Source organism: Pollachius pollachius (assembly GCF_949987615.1).
Source record: "Pollachius pollachius genome assembly, chromosome: 10".
NCBI classification, from domain to species: Eukaryota; Metazoa; Chordata; class Actinopteri; order Gadiformes; family Gadidae; genus Pollachius; species Pollachius pollachius.
This window is the reverse complement of record NC_136943.1, coordinates 4,038,635-4,055,080: the sequence shown is the minus strand read 5'-3', so window position 1 is coordinate 4,055,080 and position 16,446 is coordinate 4,038,635. Positions and strand designations below refer to the sequence as shown.

The 16,446-nt window shown below is 48.8% G+C and overlaps 2 protein-coding genes across 2 annotated transcripts; both read right to left on the bottom strand.

The window, feature by feature from the left end:
* Positions 1 to 507: 507 nt before the first annotated feature.
* tcirg1b (T cell immune regulator 1, ATPase H+ transporting V0 subunit a3b) lies at positions 508 to 10,870 on the bottom strand. Its single transcript, XM_079745408.1, has 21 exons — positions 10,735 to 10,870; positions 9,746 to 9,868; positions 9,229 to 9,307; positions 8,822 to 8,964; positions 8,290 to 8,385; positions 8,064 to 8,125; positions 6,691 to 6,817; positions 6,018 to 6,100; positions 5,833 to 5,926; positions 5,296 to 5,508; positions 4,891 to 5,041; positions 4,518 to 4,657; positions 3,732 to 3,889; positions 3,230 to 3,320; positions 2,978 to 3,096; positions 2,647 to 2,860; positions 2,372 to 2,482; positions 2,188 to 2,268; positions 1,929 to 2,049; positions 1,499 to 1,670; positions 508 to 1,346 (listed from the first exon to the last, which is right to left on the bottom strand). The coding sequence occupies exons 2-21, from the start codon at positions 9,860 to 9,862 to the stop codon at positions 1,253 to 1,255; spliced, it is 2,466 nt and encodes an 821-aa protein (XP_079601534.1). The 5' UTR covers positions 9,863 to 9,868; positions 10,735 to 10,870; the 3' UTR covers positions 508 to 1,252.
* A 939-nt stretch (positions 10,871 to 11,809) lies between these two features.
* On the bottom strand, positions 11,810 to 16,177 carry prpf19 (pre-mRNA processing factor 19). The gene is made up of 16 exons (XM_079745422.1): positions 16,024 to 16,177; positions 15,729 to 15,878; positions 15,527 to 15,603; positions 15,275 to 15,416; positions 15,051 to 15,124; positions 14,891 to 14,956; positions 14,547 to 14,588; positions 14,384 to 14,458; positions 13,852 to 13,927; positions 13,627 to 13,736; positions 13,268 to 13,423; positions 13,113 to 13,182; positions 12,851 to 13,024; positions 12,576 to 12,658; positions 12,239 to 12,344; positions 11,810 to 12,143 (listed from the first exon to the last, which is right to left on the bottom strand). Exons 1-16 carry the CDS (start codon positions 16,040 to 16,042, stop codon positions 12,046 to 12,048), a joined length of 1,518 nt encoding a protein of 505 aa, XP_079601548.1. The 5' UTR covers positions 16,043 to 16,177; the 3' UTR covers positions 11,810 to 12,045.
* Positions 16,178 to 16,446: the final 269 nt, after the last annotated feature.

Here is a 16,446-nt window from a genome sequence, read left to right as displayed (position 1 = left end):
CCACTTTCAGAAACTCATTTAAAAACATATTTGCACTGTGAGAAATGCAAAAAACGCTAATATATGAAAATGTTGGAACCATCCACATAAATTTCTTTAAGACACGTACAGCTTTGCAAAATCATGTCAAGGCGATGCATCCACTTGCAAAAATATTTTAAATATTTTCTTGTCTATTACTCACAACCAGGGGCGTAGCCACATGGGAGCTAGGGCCAGCCAGTCTGAAAAATACAATTAAAAAATGCTGAACAGAAACGGTCTAAAGAAAGCTGAAATATATGCACCATTAGTTTGATCTAACTTTGACATATTCTTATTGAAAGTGTTATATTTTGACATTATGAATAAATATTGCCCCCCCAATAAATATTAGGGGGGGGGGGGGGGCGCAATATTATGCTGCCACGTGCCAGAGTTGTTGCTAGGGTTGCCGACCCCTGACATATTCTAAGCCGTGTGTGTGAGGCAAATTGCAATTTACAATAAGAAAATAAACAAATCATATTAAGAAGCAAAAACCCGATTTATTTTTTTCATTGTACAATTATTAATGGTAGTGCATTCATCCATTAACATGGTTATAGTTTTGATCGAAACCGTTGTGGTGTGGCATCACCCATTCAGATGTCATGTATTCACAGGCACTCATTTCATCTCATTTTGTATATAAGGCACCAGCAAAAAAAACAATTTCTATTGACTAATGCCTTAGGAATGTTCTTTCAGGAAGCCCTTACAGTTGAAGCATCCAAAATGAACATTAGATTTTTGGCATATCAAAACCATCCTAGTACTTTCAGCCGATTATTTAATAATTGGCCAAATCTTTTTTCAACTGTTAAAAAATTACGTGTCCCTTTCCAAAGTCCATGTCTACATCATCATCACAAAGATGTCTATCGTTTCCTGAGTATGTGAACAAGTAAAAAAGGATAAGACGATGCAATTCAAAAGTTTGAGTAGCCAAAACTGATAGGAATACAGAAGGTAATTTCTAGTTTAAATAGAACAACTTTAGTGCAGTATGATAATTATTTATTCATAATGACATTGTGCGCCCACTGATGTCACAGAACAGTCTAAGCCACAGACCAAGTCATTTCTTAAGACCAAATTGCAGATAAATAAAAAACGAGAATCATTATGGCTCAACCAAATGCTGAAATGTGTGCGGCTGCTTCATGATCGATCTACATCACACTGATGAACGCACTCCCTCTGGCATAACTGTTGCACAATCCTTCGACCATCAGATGGCCACTGAGGCGTTGATCAGAGAGGTGAAGCAGAAGGGGCAGAGCTTGTAACCACTCCCGCCGTAGAATTTGTTCTGGAACTCCACCCTGGAAATGAATGAAAACAACATGGATTATTGAGCGGTCCTTCGGGCCCACTCAAACCCTCTCCGAGAGGCCTGGAATCCTAGAGGCAGAGGCTGACTCATGAAATCATTTGATTGGTCAAAGTGACGTCTGGCGAGGGTTGTTCTTCTCACCAGTGCAGACGGAGCGCGTGCAGGAAGGCGGACAGGCCCTCCATGACCAGGAGGATGGCGACCGTCAGGAGGGCGAAGAAGGCGAACACGAAGAACAGGGCCGCTGAGCCCGTGTAGCCCTGCCACTTCACGCCCTGCCGCATCACCATCACCCACAGCACCTCCGACAGCTCTACAGGGACAAGACACCAGCAGTGACTCCCCAGGCATGGAGGACACCGCCGCTGTACGGCACAACGGCGGACCTCGAGCTCAACAATGAGCGATGGTCCGAGAAGGATTATTTAAAGGATGACTGAGGAAGTGGCGACGGTGAGTCGTGTGACCGCGAGCGTGTGCGTGACTGTGACTGTGAGAGTGTATGGGTGTGTGTGACCGTGTGAGCGAGTGAGTGTGTGAGACTGTGTGTGTGAGTGTGTGCGTCACTGACGTGAGTGCGCCAGGCTGAGCGCCCAGAGTCGGAGGTAGGAGGCCGTGTTGGAGATGCAGCCCAGGCAGTACTCTATGGTGTGAATGGCCTGATGCATGTACACATCTGCAGCATCAAACGTCTGCAACAGAAGGAGAAGGGGGGGGGGGGGGGGGTAGAATGAGAGACATAAATATGTGTTTGTTTCATTAGAATAGCAGGACTGTTCAACACTTCAAGGTGATGTGCAAGCCGAAGGTCATTACACTATCCCTCTTACCTCTTCCTCCTCTTCCTCTTCCTCCTCTCCCTGGCTGGCGTTGATGGAGCCGTTCTCCACCAGCGGACGCCTCTCCCCACTCTGGAACACCGTGAAAGAGGGCGATCAGATCAGCAGAACGGCGCGCCAACCGGAGAACGCGAGGCCGTGAGGTGGGGGGGGGGAGGGGTGGGGTAAGACCTACCACGCCGCGGAGTCTTATCTTGTGCGTGATGTACTCGAATGTGGGCTTCCCGAACAGCAACACGGGCACTGAGCACAGTGCCAGGACCACCAGGACCTTCTGGACAATCATCTGGGGGAGGGGACACTCTATGTATTAACACACACACACACACACACACACACACACACACACAACGCACGTAGACATGCGCGGATAGACATAAGCGTGCGTACACACACACACACACACACACACACACACACACACACACACACACACACACACACACACACCTGTCCGTGGTAGAGGGGCTGGTTGCCCGCGTTCTCGGTGAACAGGAACATGTCGATGAAGTGGATGAGAATGCTGGGGGCATTCTTCGACTGATCCGGCCTGAAGACGATCCACTTGAAGATCACCATGAAGACCAGGTAGCCGAACAGACACAGCATGAACAACAGCTCCGGGATCAGCACCAGGAAGATGTTGCTGATCTGGCCACGGTTCCTGGTGGAGGACACACATGAGAAGAGAGGCGTGGGTGGAGGCTGGAGGCGTGAGTGGAGGCTGACGGTATGTGCGTCTCCATCCTATGGGTGTAGTACGGGCTGTTGTTAAACTCACATGTAGTTGAACAAGGACAGGCAGACTCCGAAAGACATGTGGATGACTCCGATGATGACCGACATCTTCATCTTGTAGGAGTTGAGGAACGTCAGCTTGTTGTTGGCCATGCCCCAGACCTAACGGTTACCACAACAACAACAACAACAACAACAACATGTCACCAAGAAGATCAGCGAAGATCCAAAAGGACAGATCACGGCAGGAGCATGCGGAAGAGGGCTCCAGAAGAGCCAGGCGAGGGAACCGTACCGGGTCTATTCCAAAGGGGTACGGGTTTGTGAAGACCCCAGGAACCACGGGATCCATGCTGAGGAGGGGGGTCCCCGCCAACACAGAGGCACTGAGGGGGTCAGAAAAAGCAAAATAGCAAGCGGGTGAGTGTGTGCGTCGAGGGGCATCGCCCCAAACAATTTGAATACACCCCGACAATCTGAACAGCTCCCTGCAAGCGGTCTGGGCTGATGTGAAACCTGGTAACAAAGGGTGTACGAAAGGGATTTGAATAAGCACAGCTGCCGTTCAATCCAACCAAAAAGTCTCATATTCAATATAGAAATAACATGTTTGCACTAAGCCATGTTAGTTTCTGACCCTGATGGAGATAGGTGCAAGATGAACATAGGCCTTATATAGCCGTCGTGCAAAACATTTGTAATGCCCTAAAATTAGGAAACGTATGACTCTGAGAACACTGCAAGCGGAAAATTAAGAGGAAGCTATTGTAGGATTTGGAAATGGAAAGAGCACTCACTTCCATCTGTTGATCTTGAACATGGGCTCCACGTGCCATCCCGAGCTGAACGGGCTGACCCCCCGGCTGAAGCACTCGTTGTAGATAGCGCCCGTGTAGATCGAGAAGAGCCCCATCAGCAGGATCAGATACCGGCCCCCGAACATCATCCGGAAGATCTAGGAAGAACACAGTTTGGTGTGAGACACTGTGTGGTTAAAAGGAGTTCCACTCATTCAACTCGAGGAAGATTCCAATACAAATCAAGCCACCTTTGTGTTTGATATACTACTAAATTGGTGGAGGTTTCTATCAAAGTGCAAACTGTTGAGTTATTACCCCCTCGGACCAAAATACATTTATAGAGGGTCATACCGATGCATTTATGGAGGGAAGCTTGTGAGCTATGATCCAATGAACTAATTTAGATTTCACAGTGTAAATGAAAATCACATGGGATGTGTAAAATGGTTCCTTCACATGACGCATTTACCACCCCTATGGATTTGTGTGTTATTTGCATCTGTGCTGCATTTGAAGCGGTGTTAACTGACTGAGGACTGAGGATTCCCAGGGTACTAACGGGACAGGAAATCTACCGGCTAATGGTCACGGAACCATACAACGTCGTGGGAGAGTTGCGGCACTACGGATTGATCGAGAACAGTCAAACAATAAATAAAAATGGTAAACAAACACTAAACGTAGTCCACAAAGTTAGTCGACAGTAGGTGTGTGCCAGTAGGACACTGGGTCTGGTTGAGGCCAGGGGGTCCCTCGGGTTTGGTTCCCCGGTTTGGCGAGTACCTCATTGCTGCTGTTGTTCAACTTGGGGTCCTTCTCCTCCAGGATCAGGTAGAGGGCCAGCAGCGCCATGAGCAGCCCGTGGCCCATGTCCCCGAACATCACCGCGAACAGGAAGGGGAAGGTGATGATGGTGAAGAGAGCTGCGGAGCGCGACACACACACACACACACACACACACACACACACACACACACACACACACACACACACACACACACACACACACACACACACACACACACACACACACACACACACACACACAAACACAAACACACAAACGGTCAACACACCACAAGCTACTGACGGCTCCATTGGCAGCTCTTGTGATGCCCGTTGGGGTTCCAGGGTGTGGGGAGGCGGGAGTACGTACCCGGGTTGACCTCCCGATAGCTGGCCACCCCGTAGGCCTCCACGATGTTCTGGAAGCCGGAGGTGAAGGAGTTGACGGGGAAGAGGGTGGGCGGAGGCTTGGAGCAGGGCAGGCGGTTGTAGAAGGAGTCCACCCCACTGCCACTCTTGCGCTAAAAGGACGAGAAAAGGTAAGGGGGGTGGGGGGGGTCAGATCACATAAGCCTGAATGCGAAATGAGGACTACACTCTCTACTGGTTTGGGCCCACTGAAAAGAGTTCACAGTCAAAAGTAGACCCTGGAAACAAACGTCTGTCTCTTGCAAGGGATCAATACCCACAAGTTCACATATTTGACACATGTGCACGCATGCCGACGCATCTTCCGACATCCTGCGTCAGCGACAGGACCCCTGTGGTCACTCACCCCTCCCTCCCGGAGGGCGCTCTGCAGTTCGGGCAGCTTGGCGACGGGGCACCAGGCTTCGGCGATCAGGCACTTGTCGGTGACCGAAGGGCTGCAGAGGTTCAGCACCATCTCCACCGCCTTGCACTTCTGCACGCCCACCCGCCACTGGGGCAGCACGGCCACCGCGCGCACCAGCAGCTGCTGCAGGAAGGTCTCCGTCTGGGAGAGCACCTGGCGGGGGGGAGAGGGTGAGGGTCGAAGAGGAAAAACTTTATTTAAATACAATTGGTTAATGAGACATGTTTCTTGGACGTTATGATTATACAAGGGCTCAGCGACTTTATTTCAATTTTTACTTTCCACAGTATATGGCACAACTAGGAAGCAAAAAAGCTAACCATTGATGAGTAAACCCGGGGCAAATGTGCATCATTTAAAAATGAACTATCACGCGTGATGCACACAATAATTAAGAAAAACTTGTCTCATTGGCTCAATAGAAACACCATTCATCTTTTAATAAATGGTCAATCGATGAAGTAATTTCCAACGTACCAATTTGATGTCGTGGATGTTGCCCTGGAGCCCCCTGAGAATGTCCTCGCGCTCCGTCGTGCTCTCAGGGTACGCAAAGGTCTGCGTGCGGAAGCTGTGTGCAGAGACGACCACTGTGTCACGCTGAATTCAGACAGCTGTTACAGCGACGTGAAGGACACGAAAAACGGACAGAAGGAACCCACCAGTCACAGATCTTCTTGACCTTCTGGCCAATCTGCTCCCCCCAATAGGAGATGAGGAACACGGTCCACTGAACCATCTCGCCCTGTCAGCACGGAGGCATGAGGCGCACGAGGAATTAGAGTCACCACCGACGCATTCACAAACACAGAAATCATAGCCACCAAATTAAACCAATATTCATGTTAATACCAGTAATAATAATTCAAGTCAGAAGGTCAATCGTCAGGTAAATACAGGGAATCAAGTGAGAAGTGTACTGCAGCACAATACGATTGACAGACTTACATTTTCTTGCAAATCTCATGCGAAAAGTGCAGATATTTGGGTTCAACAATACCCAAACGTTCCACACCAGCCAAAATCACAAGGTAAACATCAACAAACTGTTCAAACACCTCCAAAAGGAACACAATATGTAGATGCCCTATCCTCATATTCATAGTCCATAACCCGACCCTGATCTCACAAGCCATAAAAACTTTAAAAAAATTGCAGAAGCAGTTGGCCTCATTCACCTAGCGGCCATCTTCAGTCCCCCCCCGCCCCCCGACCGGCTAGAACCAAGGCTAGAACCGAGACAGACCCAAAATGGCCGCTAGGGGAACAAGGCTCAATGTATGTCAACAACTGCAATCGAGGCATGTGAAGGCTATCTCCCCTCCCCGGCCTCACCGTGTCAGGGTGCTCCAGCTTGCCCTCCATCTCCCGGAAGTCCACGATGATGTAGCCGCGGCACGCCCGCCACAGGAGCCGCTCGAAGGAGGGCACCTTCCACGGGTGAACCACCCCCGCCACGAAGCTGGGGGACAGGGTACCGCATCATTACTACCCCCGCCACGAAGAGAGGGAACCTCATCATTACTACCCCCGCCACGAAGAGAGGGAACCTCATCATTACTACCCCCGCCACAAAGCTGAGGGAGGGGGAACCTCATCATTACTATCCCCGCCACGAAGAGAGGGAACCTCATCATTACTACCCCCGCCACGAAGCTGGGGGACAGGGTACCGCATCATTACTACCCCCGCCACGAAGAGAGGGAACCTCATCATTACTACCCCCGCCACGAAGAGATGGAACCGCATCATTACTACCCCCGCCACGAAGAGAGGGAACCTCATCATTACTACCCCCGCCACGAAGAGAGGGAACCGCATCATTACTACCCCCGCCACAAAGCTGCGGGAGGGGGAACCTCATCATTACTACCCCCGCCACGAAGAGAGGGAACCTCATCATTACTACCCCCGCCACGAAGAGAGGGAACCTCATCATTACTACCCCCGCCACGAAGAGAGGGAACCTCATCATTACTACCCCCGCCACGAAGAGAGGGAACCTCATCATTACTACCCCCGCCACAAAGCTGAGGGAGGGGGAACCTCATCATTACTACCCCCGCCACGAAGCTGCGGGAGGGGGAACCTCATCATTACTACCCCCGCCACGAAGAGAGGGAACCTCATCATTACTACCCCCGCCACGAAGAGAGGGAACCTCATCATTACTACCCCCGCCACGAAGAGAGGGAACCGCATCATTACTACCCCCCCCACGAAGAGAGGGAACCTCATCATTACTACCCCCACCACAAAGCTGCGGGAGGGGGAACCTCATCATTACTATCCCCGCCACGAAGAGAGGGAACCTCATCATTACTACCCCCGCCACGAAGAGAGGGAACCTCATCATTACTACCCCCGCCACGAAGAGAGGGAACCTCATCATTACTACCCCCGCCACTAAGAGAGGGAACCTCATCATTACTACCCCCGCCACGAAGAGAGGGAACCTCATCATTACTACCCCCGCCACGAAGAGAGGGAACCTCATCATTACTACCCCCGCCACGAAGAGAGGGAACCTCATCATTACTACCCCCGCCACGAAGAGAGGGAACCTCATCATTACTACCCCCGCCACAAAGCTGCAGGAGGGGGAACCTCATCATTACTACCCCCGCCACAAAGCTGAGGGAGGGGGAACCTCATGATTAATGAAGCGATTTTGTTTCATTATCAAACGGGAAAAAACGCTGGTTTACCTCAGGTGGACATCCTGACGGTTGTCAAACAGACCTTGGGTCTCCAGCGTCGGGACTGGTCCCTGTGGAACGGGAAGAAGGAAGGTGGATTTTTTATGTTTAAGGGAACATTTGAGCACATATCGAAGGAGGGAAACAATTTAGAAAAAGAAAATAACCGTTGTTCAATGTACGAAGAACATAAAAGGACAGAAGTAGGGGTGTGTGTAGGGCGGGCGTGGGGTACCTGGGAGGCGGTGAGGGAGTGAGTTTGGGTCAGGACCCCCTGGTACTGGCAGAGCTGGACCAGCTGGGCCTGCAGGCTGTCTCTGTTCCGGGACACCTGCGGAAGGACAGGGAGTATGTGTTTATTCAAAAATCAAAAACAATATAGCAGGAACCACGCCATCGCCACTGGGGATGGGTCCTGTTGAAGCCATAGCCTGGAGCTGTGTTTTGCAACCAGGAGCAAAAACAATCCACCTTTGGCAAAGTTAGGATCGGAATTTGAATGACCGCCCCACACTAGTCTATGGCCAGAAGCCATTAATATTCAACCCTTATCAACTTCTTAATAAAACAAAAAAAACTGTCGAATTGGACCTATCAAAACACGTAATAGGGAGATGAACCAGCCACCGAGATCCCAAACAAATGTAGAAGAAATTCTGAGCTTAGTATTACGAGAACGTCGTCGCATTTCTCTGACCGACTTAGAATGCGGCTTAGAATACACCTATAGGCCGTTCAGAGGAACTACACGTCAGCGCTTCACTGACATCTTTGAGCTCTCTGGCCAGGCGCTCGCTCTCCTCCTCGATAGTGCTCAGCTCCCGGGGCTGGGGGGCCGAGGGCATCGGGCAGGGGGGCGGGAGGGGTCCCCGCATGTGGAGGGACCGGTTGATCTCCTGCTCCAGGTAGTCTGTTCAAAGGTGTGAGGGAGATAACATTAGAGAGCCTGTAACCACAATGAAATATGGCCTGCGGGGCTGGTTATGACGAAGGGGACAACAGCGATCTACTCCAGAAAAACTGAATCATCTGTGATTATAAAAAATATTAAAGTGTACATTTAATACTAATAATTAATGTTCAAACATTCAGATATTGAGTATGTACTTGAGTCATCAGCCATGTGAAAAACTGTTAATGTATAGCTGCAGTGGTCGCCGGCCCGGACACTCACTGAAGGTCTTCTCCAGCTCCTCACATCTTCTCACCTCTCCCACAAACTTCCTCTGGAAGGCGTTGACGTTTGGGTTCAACTGAAGAGAAAAGACGGAATCAGAAGTAGAAGAGATTGTGGCTAGTTTTAGTAAAACGCAAACAAAACAAGACAAACATTGTATTCTACTACCACATCGAATACACATCCGTGACCTTCTGTAAATACATTTTTATATTTCTCTGTATGAGCATACAAATGATTATGTACGAATCCTGCTTTATTGGAATTATTGCCCTTCTGCGAATAGGAAAATAAATGCACTCAACTCAAGCAAGACTAGATGTGTAAGGGAAGAGGCAAGGACAGAAGAAGAGAAGATAAAACATGGCTAATCTCTGAGACTGGTACATTGTGAACATGAACAATGTTTACTTTTGGCACATGACCACTATGGGTTAACCGGCTGGTTGTCGCTGTAGGGTACAGCGCTGAACATTATTTTGACGGACAGGTTAGCAACCAATGGTGGACTCACATCTCTGAACTCCACCAAGCCCAGTTCTCCCAGTTCACTGACACAGTTGTAGGCCGAGCCAGACTGGAGGAAGAGCTGCACTAGGCACACTTCCTCACTGCGAAACATGGAGCCCATTTCGACCTACAGGAGGATAGACATGGGGAAAAGATGCATTCATTGCAAATTCATTCATTTCCCCTTCAGACTCCACTGTGAACACACAAGGGAATGATCAAGTTTGAAGGGTTTGAGGGAGGAGTGTTTGGAATTAAAGTGGGTGAAGATGATTGTAACATGTCGTAGGGGAATGCCAGAGGAAGAGAGAACTTGAAGTGGCTTGGAAAGATAAGAAAAAGGGAAGCTTATATGACAAAGATTCCACTGTTGTGCAAACATGATTAAATAGAGTAAAACTGATCGGCAGCGGAACACCAGGTCATTGATCTTTATAAGATGAGTTATAAGGTTGAACTAAAACCATTCTTGCTTTATAATAATATATAATGATCAAATCACACCGGCAAACAACGACACTAAGGCTAGTTGGAAGCACACTTTATCTACGAACGAATCGTTTATTTAAACAGCGTTTTCAAACCACTAAAACACATAAATAAGTCTTTCAAATACGAGGGTAAAAATACTCATTTGTCTGTGAGACAGCTGTGGTTTCTTGCTTTCGTTTTTAGTCATTTTAAATCATAAACCACATGCTACAAAGTCTCAGTCTGATAGTATCCTGCAGGTCTGTGAAGACGTGAAGCGGTCAAACACGGTATCTAGCACCGTGTCTAGGGTTTATTACCTTATTCAGCGCACATGACTACCACGGGTGACAGCAAACACACACTTTATCATTGCAACACACACTTTACACACATTATACACACACATTACAATCGACCCTGAGCACCGTGGCTGGACGTCCACTGTTTACAAATAGAGCTCAGCACAACTCATCTACACACAACTACAACACATGCATGGAGACCCCGTTCGGTCCCTACCTGTTCCTTGCAGTTGGACCGACCCCGGATTCAGACAGACAGGCCACTGGACTGAATGTGAGTGTGCGACTAGAAACAAAACTGTCCGGTTTACATTCAGTTCTGGCTGGATGTCAGTTAAGGCGGTGCGGCCGCCACTTCCCGTTTGTTGAAGTCACGTTACTCAGCTCTCACGTGACCATTGGGAAAATCACTGTGACTCATTTCAGGGGTTATAACATGTGAAGTCACTGCATCAAGGGTTGTTTGGTATTGGTTTTGCGGATATGGCTTATGCCGTTCAATCTTCTACCTGTTGATACATGTAGCTCGGTGAATTGCACGTTTAATATGAAAGAGCTGAATGCCCATTTGCCTAGTCATTCTTAAACACCATTTGTACCAGGTTAACAAACAGCCATAATAGAGCGATGTGGATTTGCTTCGCTTATAAACTACTGTTGTAACACTGGTATCTAAACTACCTATTTTCGTACATCGATTTGAACTGTTAATGTTGGAACCAAAAGTGATTTCATCATAAACATGGCTGAAGTTGTGACAATTAAAGTGCTAGGTAAAATGACACATAGCATTACAAAAATCTTTTATTTTGGTGTAAAAGGACAGAAATGCAACAGATAAAACAGTCATGAAATATACAATAGGACAAAAGAAAAAAGTAATGGAGGGTCATCGCTTAACCACTGCAGAGATATGGGTGAGTTGTAGTCATTCCATAATTTATCATGGACATATGACAGGAAGGAAGAAAATCTAACACACTTGTTCATACTTCACTGGGCATACATTACTACAGATATTGTGTTGGCCTACATGTCCTGGAGACTACATAACAAAGCAAAGAGTGCTGAAATACAATTCTCCACAGCATATCGTTAACAGAATGGAGCTGCATTAAAAATAGCTCAGGGACACCATAAAAAGAAAGATCACTACAGTGAATTTATCATTGCTGGCAAATTTCAAAGACACATTACTCTGGCCTTCGCACTAAATGTAATACCAGAAAGATCATTTCCACAATAAACAGACAACCCCCCCCCCCCCCCCCCCACCCAAAAAACAAACCATACCAACCACGTTGTGGTACCAAGCGTAAGGGCATTCGTCAAGAGGTCTTGGACCCCTTTGCCGGACAGTATCCGGTAGAGAGACCACCATAGAATCATTCGTCATCCTTTCACTAAACGTCATACGACTTAAGCTATACCAGTGGCCAGCATCTCATCTCAGGCTCTGACCTCGTGTTACGATCCCAGCCATCCCTCCTGTCCCAAAGCCCTTTCACATCCACCCAGTAGGACCCCTCTACAAGCTGTAGAACTTCAAGCTCCTGTCCATTCCCGCGGAGGTCAGGAAGCGGGCGTTCTCTCCGAAGGCCACCCCAGTCACGAGGCCCGTGTGGTCTGAAAGGGGACAAAACATTAGTCAGGGTAGGTTCATATCGAGAAAGATATTTTAGGGACGGACGGACGATGGTTTTTCTTGCGGAGACCCTTACCGGAGAAGTTGAGCACCTCGGACCACTGTTTGCAGATGTACACACGGATGTCTGTGCCTCCCACCGCCAGGTAGGTTCCACTCTGGTCGAACACCAGGGACTTCACCTGAAAACACACACATAGAGGGTTGTTCAAGTAGCCCACGGGATTTCTTATGGCTGTATTCCTCACTGCGGTTTAAACTGACATCGGCGAGAAAACAGACTATTGTAAAATAACCCAAAAACATGAGCTTTTGTTCCTTCTTCAAACGTAAGAAAACGTTGACATTCCTTCATGGTGCTCATACTGCAATCCTGACAAAGGATCCGTAGCCACCCACCCACCCCCACACACCTCATAGTTGTTGTCCAGAGCAATGGTCTTGAAATTCTTCAGCTTCCTCAGATCCCACAGCTTCACAGAGCTATCCTGAGCACCTAGAGAGAGAGAGAGCGAGAGAGCGAGAGAGCACGAGAGAGAGAGAGACGCAGACAGAGTTCAGAGCACTGGAATTACCTCCTTGCTGCATCTCAAGGGTTAGGGATACACATTTAACAGACAAAGACATGGAGTGGTCTGTGGAACACAGTCTCACGCAGAGGTCCTGAACCCTGGGGCGCAAGGCTCACCTGTGGCCAGGTAGTATCCGTTCTCGGAGAAGGCGATGGAGGTGACGGGGCCGGAGTGTCCGGGGAAGTTGGCCACGTTGGTGCGCTCCTTCAGATCCCATATCTTGATCTGGGAGTCCGCCGTGCCGGTACCAAAGATGAGACCGTCGGGATGGAACTGGGCGCAGGTCAGGGCTGGGGAACAAGAGGGAACAGCTTGAGATGGACCCAGAGCTTCTGCGGTTAAGAGTCGTCTGCCGCACGCCGGGAGTCCATCGCTTACCAACACCGGCGCTCTCGTCCGTGACTTTGGTGAGGACTCGGCCGGTCTGGACGTCGGAGAAGGCCCAGTACTGCAGGAGGAGACGAGCGTGAGTAAACAGGGAGACCACACCCCCACACGGCGAGAGCCATCGCTTGAACAAGTTCGCAACGTGCCTGATCCTCCGAGGAGCTGAGCAGGTAGTCCCCGGTGGCGTGGAGGGACAGGCCGGTCACGGCCGCCTCGTGGGCACGGACCACCTGGACGCAGTTGCCCCCGGTGACCGACCACACGCGGATGGTGCTGTCAGGAGATGCTGAGAACACCACATCCTGTAAGGGGGAGGGGGGGGAAATAAACAGGAAGGATTGGCGGGCGAGCGGGAAAACGAATGGACAAGTGATTAACCACGAGCATAAGTAGTGGACTACACAAGAGTTTGACATGAGCCAACCAAATAAGGGGGGTCCGATGACGGCGTGAAATACGTGTTCTCTTGCCCCTGGAGTGCGAGGCTTGGAGGGGGGGGGTTTACCTGGGATGGGTGGTAGATGACCGACGTGACCTTCTTGGTGTGGCCCTTGAGTGTGGCCACAATCTGCTCTTCGCTCTTGTCAAACACCACAACGTTCTTATCGGCGCCACCTGGTGGCCGATCACAAAACAAAACAAAACAAACCAGAGGTTGGTCCATGTTGCATGAGACAAACCAATACTGGGCGGGGGGGGGGGAGAATGGAAAGTGGGCCGACCCACTTACCGGTCAGCACTTTGTTGGTGTCGGAAGGACACAGGTCCAGAGCCAGGATTCCAGGAACGCTGGCACTGTGCAGGCCCTGAGAGAAGAGAGATCAATACATGATTGGACGGGAAAAATATCCAAACACTACAGTAGATGCTGCCCACTAGGGCTGGGCGAGTAATCGGATTTTGATTGCGATTTCGATTTTAGCGTCAAACGATCACAAAAAATAATAAAACCAATTTTTTTCATTTAATGTTTTATAGAAAGTGCAGAACAGCTGGATACATATCTGTTCATTACTTTAGATTTCAAAAAAATTCTATTTGCCAATTCTTTGTATTATTTTTAAAGGAGAAATTTCAAATTTCTCAGTTACAAAGTGTTTTTAGGGAGAGACATGCTGAATCAATACATCATGTTTTCAAACTCAAAGATAATCGTGATTTCAATATTGACCAAAACATTTGTGATTAGGATTTTTCCCATGCCCGAGCAGCCCTACCGCCCACCATGAGGGAGTTGGAGCTCTGAATGAGGAAGTACTCACAGCGTGGGAGGCCACTTGGCGGTATTTACTCAGATCCTCAGCCCTAACCAGCTCCTCTGGCACCGTCTTTCCTCTCTGGAAACAGGAGAAGAGTAAACGTATAACACCACTGTGTGCACAGAACGATCAATCCCTGATGTAAATAGGTGTATTGTTGACATGCCTTCTTTCTCTCGGTGGTGAGGACAGTGGCTTTGTCTTGGAGCTGAAGGAAACAAAAAACGGACAAGAATGTTGTTTAGACATCGAAATGGCTGTTAAATTCATTCATCATTTAAAACCTAAAAACCATCAACCGTAGTGGAAGCACCACCAAGGAAAAAGAAAATCCTGCAGAGAACCCTACAACTTTCATTACTATGTTTGGTTGATTGGTGGAACACCCACCTAACGAACCAATGGATGAACGTTCATGCTCGTCAATAGATACACAGTATTTGGGTGAAGACCTTTCCTTCTAATTCTCTCATTTCAGACATTCACAACATTCATGTTGATGACGCTCACCTTCTGGATGATCTCGGGGGTCATTCCGACCTGCTCACTGATCTCCATAGGCTCTCCACCGGCCCCCTGCGGGACAGGAGTACGGTAAGACACAAAACACAACCACAAGCATACTGACTGGTTTGTCCATCACTGGAGATTCAACTGGCCAGTAACTCACCACAGCGGCAGGCTGAGAGGCGGGAACAGCTTGCGGTGCGACCAATCCAGCTTGAGGTTTGAGCGTGGCCAGAGCTGTGAACAGCAAAACAAACACGTTCCACATGAAAAAAACATCCAAGTAGGCAGAGTGGAAAACTGTTCCTAGTGCGAAACAACAGTCGAGTGAAGCAGTCTGTTCGAGACAAGTGACGATGGTGCTGAAGAACATCAGAATCCCCGTACCCTCTCGAGCGGCGGTGACCTCCTTGGTGAGGCGAGCGATGACCCTGCAGGCGGCGTCGTGCTGGTAGAGCGCGTGGGACAGCTCCTGTCTGGTGGTCTGCAGCTGCTGCCTCAGGGTGAAACTGTGCAGCATCACGGCGTCCTGGCATGGAGCGATGGGTCGGGTATCACGGAGAAATGGGTTAGAACCAGGAAATGCAGGCCTCGATGGAAAACAGACAACGTCGAAACCAACACAGGACTTCCACTCACCCACTCATCCTGGAGGGACTTGAGAATGGCAGGGATACTTGTTGATGATGGCGCCTTCGGCCGGATAGGGTGCGATACTTTTGGTACAAAAAATGAGTTGACGTAAGTTGGGCAATTACCATCCAATGATCAGCCTTAAACCGTTAAGAACTTGCACCGCCACCACTCAACGTGAGGCAGACGTGTCATCTCGGCGCCTTACCTTTGATATCTATGAGCTGTTCCTCCGAGAGGGGTTGCCCATTCATCGGGTCGGTCCCATTCTCTGCGATGTATTTCTCGATCAGCCTCCGCTCGAACACCTGGTTCGACACGGGTGAGACGCAGGGGTGCTCCGGGACCTCGTTTGAGACTGTGGAGCGGCAGCAGAGTGTTAATAATCATAAGAGCTCGACTCTACGAGCATCACTATAATGCGTGGCGGCTGACCTAGCCGAATTAGCATGTTAGCTTCCCCGATGCTACATTGAATGAACATAATCAATGCTTCCACTTACTTGCGCAAACCAAAGACATCTTCCAAATGTAAATGTGTAGCCCGTTCCTAGAAATATATGCTTTGTGTGTATATTGGTGTTTATTCTAACTATTAACTACTTTGTTGTGCAGAAGTTAGAAGTAGCACGCTGTCTTTTCATTGCCGCTACAAAACCCACTGCATGCTGGGATAACTATGGTGGTCGAGTGTTCTTCGGGTGCGACGTGTAGCGCATGAGGTCGCTCTAACGCCACCTAGCGTCGATGAGACAAGGTTTATGAAGACTGAATTGTAGACCAGCAGAGTGGCAGGATCAAGAATGCACATGGTCAAAACATTAGCATTCAATATTTACTGTTTTATTTAAAGGTCTGACTTGCTTGAGCATTGTGATGAAGCTTTTAAGAGTAATGGTATTTCATAACAGAATGTTAAACAACAA

Excerpts from the sequence above, each read along its gene's own strand:
- tcirg1b (XM_079745408.1), bottom strand. The coding sequence starts at position 9,862 with ATGGGCTCCATGTTTCGCAGTGAGGAAGTGTGCCTAGTGCAGCTCTTC. Across the intron at positions 5,927-6,017 it reads GTCAAGAAGATCTGTGACTG|CTTCCGCACGCAGACCTTTG; the intron begins GTGGGTTCCTTC and ends CTCTGCACACAG. Across the intron at positions 5,042-5,295 it reads GCGCCCTCCGGGAGGGAGGG|CGCAAGAGTGGCAGTGGGGT; the intron begins GTGAGTGACCAC and ends TCGTCCTTTTAG.
- prpf19 (XM_079745422.1), bottom strand. Across the intron at positions 14,459-14,546 it reads TCACCACCGAGAGAAAGAAG|AGAGGAAAGACGGTGCCAGA; the intron begins GCATGTCAACAA and ends TCCTGTTTCCAG. Across the intron at positions 13,025-13,112 it reads GGACGAGAGCGCCGGTGTTG|CCCTGACCTGCGCCCAGTTC; the intron begins GTAAGCGATGGA and ends CTTGTTCCCCAG.